The 9380-nt window shown below is 41.6% G+C and overlaps 1 protein-coding gene across 1 annotated transcript in view; it reads right to left on the minus strand.

Moving 5' to 3' along the window:
- The window catches only part of Melk (maternal embryonic leucine zipper kinase), a 61511-nt gene that overhangs the window by 41851 nt on the left and 10280 nt on the right, over positions 1–9380 (minus strand). Inside the window, exons 6-7 of the mRNA XM_028770269.1 lie at positions 7983–8051; positions 6036–6128 (exon numbers count right to left, since the gene is read on the minus strand). Coding sequence (XP_028626102.1) covers positions 6036–6128; positions 7983–8051 — 162 coding nt within the window. The remainder of the gene's footprint in view (positions 1–6035; positions 6129–7982; positions 8052–9380) is intronic.

The raw sequence follows: 9380 nt of genomic DNA on the forward strand, positions 1-9380 counted from the left end.
CTGTGTAGTCCTGGCTATCCTGGAACTCACTCTGTAGACCAGGCTGGCCTTGAACTCAGAAATCCACCTGCCTCTGCCTCCCAAGTTCTGGGATTAAAGGTGTGCGCCACCACTACCCGGCATGAAGAAATCTTAACAAAATTCAATGGTTGACTTTTCAAATATATAGGCTAGCAATTAGCACAACAGCACTACAAATTCAGAAAGAACTATAACTCTGAGATTTCCTTGAGTCCCGAGCAATAGCTATTTATTCAAGTAAGACTTGGCTTTAAACAACGATGATGCCACATTATTAATCACGGCTCCTGTAGTGGCTAAACTTGGCTGTTGACTTTACCACATCTAGAATCAACTAAAACCACGGTACTGATCTGCTTTATTACATATTTCAGGTGGGAAGGGCCACCTTCCAATAGCAGTCCACACAGAAGGACATGGAAGAATGAAACTATTGCTGTTTCACTCTCACTGGCAAGTCTGTCTATCCTCCTATCTTGGTTGTTACCATATCCACTGTTGTCAGGATTCCAATGAAGACTGAAAACAGCAGCTCTCTAGGAATCCTCTCAGATGCCAGCACCAGATTGGGACTGCAAAGACATCCAGCCTCATAGACTGAACAAGTACTAGCTTCTTGGCCTTTTTGTTGTGAGACAGCCATTATCAGAATATCTGGACTACAATCTATAAATCAGCTTAATAAATCTGTATTTTTCTTGCATTCTATAAGTTCTGTTCCTTTAGAGAACACTAACACAGCTTCCTTGCTGGGAACAGCCCAACAACAGAGTGCCTAACTGAAAGTCACAGCCTCCACCCTCATTCATCCTTGGGAAGTCTGTAAGGGAGAAGGCTGCATTTCTGACAAAGAAAAGTAGAAGAGAAAACAGTTACACAATGCGGGCAGCCTCACCTATCTAGGTGTACACATGCACTAGATCTAAAGCCAGCTGATGCAGAGCTGTCTACTGAATCACACCAAAGCCCCAGCCAGGACTCCATGATGTCTGAAGTCAACAGCTTGCCCTTCAAGTCAACAGGTGATTTGCATTCCAAGTTGTAGATTAGAAGTTAAGCATTTATGCCTGAGAGATGCAAACAATTCATTAAGTTCTGGCAATGCAGGAAGTGAACACAGCCTTGCCAAGTACCATGAGAGGTCAAAACAGATTACGTTTGAAATTGAACTAAAAGATGAAAAAGGTATAGTAATGTTTCCATACAAATCTACCACACCTACTGGAAAGAAACTAGACTTTCGGGTTACCTCATCAAGCATCTCACTTAGCTGATTCAAACAAGATGAGAGAACACACTAAGTAACTAAAATCATAAGCCAAAGTAAATGTAAATAAATCTATCAATTGGCAATAAGACAAAAAGAACTGGGGGAAGAAAGCATGCTGAAACACTTCCCATTAGAATCTGTGAGAACCTCAGAGAGCCCACCACGGAACATGCCCTGTGCAGGCAAACACCAGAATTACCTCAACTGCTTACTCCACAACTTAAACAACCAGACCAAAATCTCTAAGGCCTGAGGTTCTGCATCTTTCAAGGATGTCCGAGGACTCCTTGGTACAGTTCTTAAGATATTACTGTACAAGGACAGTCAAACTCCCATGGACAAAGGTAAGAACCCCGGAACCCATTGGCACCTTGCACATGCTTATAAAGTCCAGCTCCAAGGACAGCAGACAGAACAACTGCTGTGGACTGTTGGCTTCCAGCCTAGTCAAGAAAATGTGATCCCCAGTTTCAGGGAATGCCCTGCCATGCACAACACACATCTTTTTTAAAAAGCAAATCTGTATATAGTCACACACACGCTACAACACAGATAAACCTAGAAGGCATGTTGAGAAATAAAGGAGAGTCACAAAAAAAAATTATTAAAATTATATCTAACACAGAATAACCAAATTCAGAGACAGAGAGAATGGGACAAAAGCCAAAGAGATTAGCGGGAATGGGGAGGTATTGTTCAGTAAGCGCTGAGTTTTAGCTGTACAAGTAAAGAGAACTATAGAGCTTCAGTGTACAACAATGTGACCAGACGTAACAAACTGAATTGCAATCAGTTACTATGGTAGATTTTATGTTATCTGCATTTTTCCAAAGCTAAAATTAAACAGGGGGTGGAGGTGGGGATGACAAGCTACGGGGATATAGTCCAGCATGCATGAAGCCCTCAACTAGATCCCGGCACCACATAAACTAAATGTGATGGCACATGTTTGTCATTCCAAAACTTGGAAAGTAGAGACAAGATCAGAAGTTCAAAGTCATCCTTGGCTATATAATAAGTTCACAGCCTGAGATTATATAAGACTGTGTTTCTTTTCTTTTCTTTTTTTTTTTTTTGGTTTTTCGAGACAGGGTTTCTCTGAGTAGCCCTGGCTGTCCTGGAACTCACTCTGTAGACCAGGCTAGCCTCGAACTCTCGAACTCAGAAATCCGCCTGCCTCTGCCTCCCAAGTGCTGGGATTAAAGGCGTGCGCCACCACCGCCCGGCTCTTTTCTTTTCTTTTAAGGCTTTTTTTAGAGACAAGTTTTCTCTGTGTAGCCCTGGCTGTGAGTCACCACTGCCCGGCTGTGTTTCAATAAGCCAGATATTGTGGTACATACCTTTAATTCCAGCACTCAGAAGGCAAGGGATCTCTGGGAATCCAGCCTGATTTACATTATGAGTTTTGGGCCAACTAAAGCTACAGTATGATAGTCTGTCTCAGAAAAAAAAAAAGTTGAAGAAAACCTACGTTTTCCAGATAAAAAAGAACTCAAGCCGGGCGGTGGTGGCGCACGCCTTTAATCCCAGCACTTGGGAGGCAGAGGCAGGCCAATTTCTGAGTTCAAGAGTTCGAGGCTAGCCTGGTCTACAGAGTGAGTTCCAAGACAGCCAGGGCTACACAGAGAAACCCTGTCTGGAAAAACCAAACCAAAAAAAAAAAAAAAAAACCTCAAGAGGACCAGCAAAAAGGATCAGCTGGTAAAGAAGCTTGTTGCCAAGGGTAACATCATAATTTCAATTCTCAGGACCCTTATAGTGAAAGGAGAAAACCAATTCCCATAAACTATCCTGCTGGCCTTTATCTGCATGCACACATACATATATACATACATACATGTAAATAGACCTAAAAAATACAGTAACCAATATAATAAAGCTATAAAGATGAATGGTACAAGCAACACATTTTAGAGAATCGGTAGCATAATGGCTTAAATCTGTAATTCCAGCACTGGGGGGATGAGGCAACAACACCCAAAAACTCTACATTTCAGTCCAGCAGAGGATCCAAAATGGGTTTCACTCTGTGAATAAACACCTTTCCAAGCAGGTCTGTGGATATGAGTTTAGATTCCCCAGAACCACATAAAAGCTAGGCAGTGTGACTTCTACACCTAGCCCAGAAGTCAAAGACAGCTTCCCTTCCCACCCTGACTACCCAAACTAGCCGGAACTAGAGAACTCCAGGGTTCAGTAAGAGACATTGCTTCAATAATGTACAAACTATCAAATCTACACACATAAATATATGAACACCTATATAACACAGCACAGACACACGAAAATCATCCTTCACAGGAGGACCTCAGGTTTCCAACTGAAAACTCAGCAAGATCCTGTCTCAAAATTACAAAGAAAAAAAATCAACAATAGAACTAAAGAGAAAGTGATTTAGTCAGTGATATAGTGTTAACATATTCAAGGCCCTAAGTTCAATATCCAGTAAAATACACATAGATAAAGCTACAGGCAGCACTTTAGTTACTACCCAGCCTGCTGTCCTCTGGCAGCATACTCAATAAACTATTCTTCCAAAATAAATAAACATTTTCCCTGGCATTGTCAAGTCTTGCAGAGGAAGTGCCCCAAAGTGCATTCAAGATTCTGTTTCGCCAGGCAGTGGTGGCACACGCCTTTAATCCCAGCACTTGGGAGGCAGAGGCAGGTGGATTTCTGAGTTCGAGGCCAGTCTGGTCTACAGAGTGAGTTCCAGGACAGCCCGGACTATACAGAGAAACCCTGTCTCAAAAAACAACAACAAAAAATAACAACAACAACAAAAAATTCTATTTCATCCTACCCCACCACCATGGCCAAAGAAGGCACGGCTGCTGAAGGTGTAAAGGACAGCTTTACAAGAGGTACTTAATACGCTCAACCATAAAATCCTCGCATGATTCACGAAACTGAAAGCCTTAGGCAAGCTCCAAGCACATCTTTTCCAATTGTGTGTTTCCAATTGTGTATGTATATGTATGTTTATCAGGTTGTATGTATGTATATCAGTATGATAGAGTCCCTTTGTGCTGGGCACCTAAAGTTGACACAACAAGCTAAAGAGGTAGGCCTCTATGTGTGCAGCTATCAAGGAGGATGCCCTCCCCGACCCTCTCTATCCCAGCCCCAGCCCAGCCCCACCCCATAAAGTGACTGGTTGCAGCCTGTAGTGGGTACAGACTGTGGCAAAGAATCTCAGGCCAAGAGCTCATGGAAGACCACTTCAAATGCAAGAAATGAACAAATTAAAATTTTGGCTGGGCCGGGCAGTGGTGGTGCACACCTTTAATCCCAGCACTTGGGAGGCAGAGGCAGGCGGATTTCTGAGTTCGAGGCCAGCCTGGTCTACAGAGTGAGTTCCAGGACAGCCAGGGCTATACAGAGAAACCCTGTCTCGAAAAATCAAAAATAGATAGATAGATAGATAGATAGATAGATAGATAGATAGATGAACAAAAATAGGCTGGCAAAATGACTCAGCAGGGAAAGGCTCTCCAAAGGCGCTTGCTTGGTCACCAAGCCTGACAACCGAGTGCAATGCCTGGAACCCGAACAGTGGGGGAGAGAGCTAACTCCAGAAGTTATCCTCCGACACCCATATGTACACTGGGGCATGTGCTGCCCCCAAGATACACACAAAAAAAAAGATGTCATAGTTTTTAAAGAGATAATATATTAAAAAAATACAATATACACAAATACTTAATTAAAAAGGAATATGATATCCAGGTCACATTCATATGTTTTTAAAAGGATGTACATAAAACTGCATGGAGAAAGAATAAAGCAAATAGGGAAAAATATAAATAATTACAAATTTAAATAAAAACATACCAAATTTCTTAATTCTATTTTTGTACAATGCTTTAAATTTAGATCAAAATGAAGTCACTAAAAATACACAAAGTCTATTCCTGTTTCAGATTAAGTAGGCTGGTATTTCCAAAGTTTCTCCCACATAGCACGTATCCCCAGAGACGTTCCATGAGAAATGTGGGTGCTGCAGGTAAAGCAGGCTGAGCCCAGCTGCCACCTGTGCTATTCCCTAGAGGTCACCCTGTACCAGACTGTAGGGAGACAGGAGGCCTCAGCCCCACAGTTCCTGAGCTCTCACCACTCGTGTTCTGTTTCTTTTTTTTTCTTTTCTTTTTTTTTTTTTTGGTTTTTCGAGACAGGGTTTCTCTGTATAGCCCGGGCTGTCCTGGAACTCACTCTGCAGACCAGGCTGGCCTCGAACTCAGAAATCCGCCTGCCTCTGCCTCCCAAGTGCTAGGATTAAAGGCGTGCGCCACCACCGCCCGGCCTCGTGTTCTGTTTCTTTATGACACTAACATCAGCAATACCTGAGCTGCAGAGAATGAGATAGCTGACTGAACTAAGAAGCTAGTGTAAGCTGGCTGTGGCAGCACACACCTTTAATCCCAGCAATCAGGAGGCAGAGGCAGGTGGATCTCTGTAAGTTTGAAGCCAGCCTGGTCTACAAAGCAAGTCAAAGACAGTCAGGGCTACACAAAGAAACCTTGTCTCAAAAAAAAACAAACAAACAAAAAAAAAAAAGTCAGCTATGCACGAAGGATTAGTTTTTCTCTGCATTAATTAATAAACATCTTGGAAAACTGAACACATCATCATAGCCTTGGACCCTACCTAACTGCCCTAACCAGTTCACACTATAGCCACTTTATACAAAAAGCAACCACAATGAGCACGACAGAAAGACATCAAACTAATCAGTAACAATTACCTCTGATCCAAGATACGATTTCCCTTGTATTAGTTCAGGTGCTGCATAAGCAAGGCTCCCACAGCATGTCTGTAGATGGTAGTCCTTGTTGCCCTATATAACATAAACACGAAACACCTGTAGTTATGGCCACTAAGAACAGTAAACCTCAGGTCAGGCATGCTGCTACACATTTGTAGTCCTAGCACTTGGGCAGTAGAAGCAAGATGATCAGGAGTTCAAAGTCAGACTCAGCTACATAAGACTAGTCACAGAAAACAAAAATAAACATTGAAAACATTAAACCTTGATAAATTCTCCCCTTTGAACTCAGAGAGGCTAGATTAAAAAAAAAATTGTCCCAAAACAATAGAAATTTTTGCAACTGTTCTTTGTATATACGCACATGTGCACATATCAACTGGGATTCTCTACTCTTCCAATTCCACTTGACTTCCATGAAGATCAGTCAAATCAATCGTATACTTCCCCAGATACTCATCTGCACAGTAATCAACCCCACATTTATCCAAGTAGCCATGATTCCCCACACCCAAGTATTCAAAGAATACCCACAGAATTCAAGCCCCTAGCTTTAACATCAAATCTTTGCCAATACAGAAGATCTTCCTTCTTGTTCACAGGAAGAAGTAACTGGTACATAGGAGAATGCATTGCTGATCTATTGTCTAGACTCTGTGATAAGACAAATCACCACCTTACCTGGTGATCTGTCAACCTCTCTTCTCTACCACAGAAACATAGACAGGCCTTATAAATATGAAGCTACTGCTGCATGCCTGTGCTGAGCTTTACAGGAGGCAAAGGACCCTAGACACCATAAGACTCTGTTTACAAATGAGTTGGGCGCTGGTGGCACAGTGAGAGCCCCACAGAACTGAGGCCATCTTTCCCAAACCATCCCATTTTCTTAGATGCTGTCTACATGAGTTGAATCTGTGGCAGCCATTACAAAAACAAAAAGCTAATGGAGTCTTCTACAAACATTCCCACTACCTCCTGTGGAGAATATAACTTATCTGCCAAAGGATAATCTTTATACATTTTTATATGTCTGTAAAAAAATCCTTTTAAACCTGCCTTCTGAATCATCTGCTTCCAGACACAAGCCCCCACTGGTAATCTCAGAATAGACATCAGTGGGAGAAGAATCAGAAAGAATCAGACATTGAAAACTGAAGAGACAAAATCTACTTCCCTCTGCACCTTGCTAGTTCTGAGGGGCAGGAACTAATCATGGGACTACAGAGGGCTGAGACGAGTCTGCAATTTCAACATTCTTAATGAGTACGGACAGCTCATTTCAGCAGTGCAATGCCATTATTAGAGAACCCAGAAGGAAGCCTCCAACAAGCAACCTCACAGGAGACCTGCCGGAGCGGCAGAGCTGAGAAGTTCAAAGTCACCTCAAAGAGAAGTTATGAGAACAACACCAGTACTCACCTACTTAATGCAAATCAGGGGAATCCTGAGCAGAACAACTGTAGAAGCCCATGGCCATCCACTTCCCCTCTTCTTTGACAAGGAAAGGGCATCACCTCAGCATCTAACTAATACTTAGATATCAACCATCTGGGTAACAAACTAGGTACATACTAAATTCTCAACTGCTACACAAATGAAAAAAGGCATCATCTAGTGGCAAAATACTCAAACTACAAACACATGATTCAGCATCACATCATAATGGCTTCATACTACCTGTCACTCGAGGTTCTCATAGCTTCCCTGTGGGGACAAACCCTAAACCTACAGTGGTGACTTACAATCTTGGCTCCATCTCAGAATTATGTAGCATAATTATAAAATTATTAATGCTAAGGATAAAATGTAATATTCCTCTAAATGAACATAACCAAACAATAACGATTAAGTGAAAGTCAGTGTAAAATAACACACCAGCAGGTATACTTATAGACATAAATGTATTTTTATTTCCATACTTACCTTGGGTTTTGCACAGAGACCAAAGTCAATCAGCTTTAGCTTGTGATTTTCATCAAACAATAAATTTTCCTAAGAAAACAAAGCTATTTTGATAACTGTATTCTGATTTCCTTTTTTCACACCCAACTTCTTACCATTTCTAAAAATAATTTAGAGTTGTTTCTATTTGAAGCTGAAATCCAATATGGGTTAAAACATAAATAAAAGCTAATGAAAAAAAAAAACAAGAAAAAACAGAGGCAGGGATAGGTACACACATTTAATGACAATACTCAGGAAGCAGAAGCAAGTGGATCTGTTTAAGGCCAGCTAGGGCTACATAGTGATACCCTTTCTTCCCCAATACATCCTCCCAACCCCTGATTTAAAAAAAAACAAAAGACAAGGAAAACAAGAGAAAAAAGGCTAGAGACTGGAAATGTTACTCAGAGAAAGAGTGCTGTCCCAGCAACCCTGTGACCCTAGGTTTACTCTCCAGAACCATAAAAAGAAAAAGGTCTAGGGAGTTGGGCAGTGATGGCACACACCTTTAACTCCAGTACTTGGAAGCAGAGGCAGGTGGGTCTCTGTGAGTTCGAGGCCAGCCTAGTCTACAGAAAGAGTTCCAGGACAACTAGGGCTATACAGAGAAACCCTGTCTCAAAAAACAAAACAAAAACAAAAAAGAGACTAAACGGAGCTCAGACTGAAGAGTTTGTATAAAAACTAAAAAGGGGCTGGGCAGTGGTGGCACACGCTTTTAATCCTAGAACTAGGGAGGCAGAGGCAGGCGGATTTCTGAATTCGAGGCCAGCCTGGTCTAGAGAGTGAGTTCTAGGACAGCCAGGACTACACAGAGAAACTCTGTCTCAAAAAACCAAAAAAAAAAAAAAAATTTGTTCTGGGCTAGAGAGATGGCTCAGTGGTTAAGAGCACTGACTGCTCTTCCAGAGGTCCTGAGTTCAATTCCCAGCAACCACATGGTGGCTCACAACCATCTGTAATGGGATCCGATGCCCTCTTCTGGTGTGTCTGAAGACAGCTACAGTGTACTTGTATAAATAAAAAAATAAATAAATAACTCTTTAAAAAAAACTAAGAAGGGATAACACTGCTGCAGACTGACTCTATGTTCCTAACTCTGTCTTCCAAAGTTATGTTTACATATACGCTCACTCTCACACACATTACACATTACATATACACTCACTGTCACACACATTACACATTACATAGACACAGTACATACACACTCACTCTCACACACATTACAGATTACATAGACACATTACATATACACTCACTCTCACACACATTACACATTACATAGACACATTACATATACACTCACTCTCACACACATTACACATTACATAGACACATTACATATACGCTCACTCTCACACACATTACACATTA

This window comes from Grammomys surdaster, unplaced genomic scaffold, assembly GCF_004785775.1.
Source record: "Grammomys surdaster isolate TR1022 unplaced genomic scaffold, NIH_TR_1.0 199, whole genome shotgun sequence".
NCBI lineage: Eukaryota > Metazoa > Chordata > Mammalia > Rodentia > Muridae > Grammomys > Grammomys surdaster.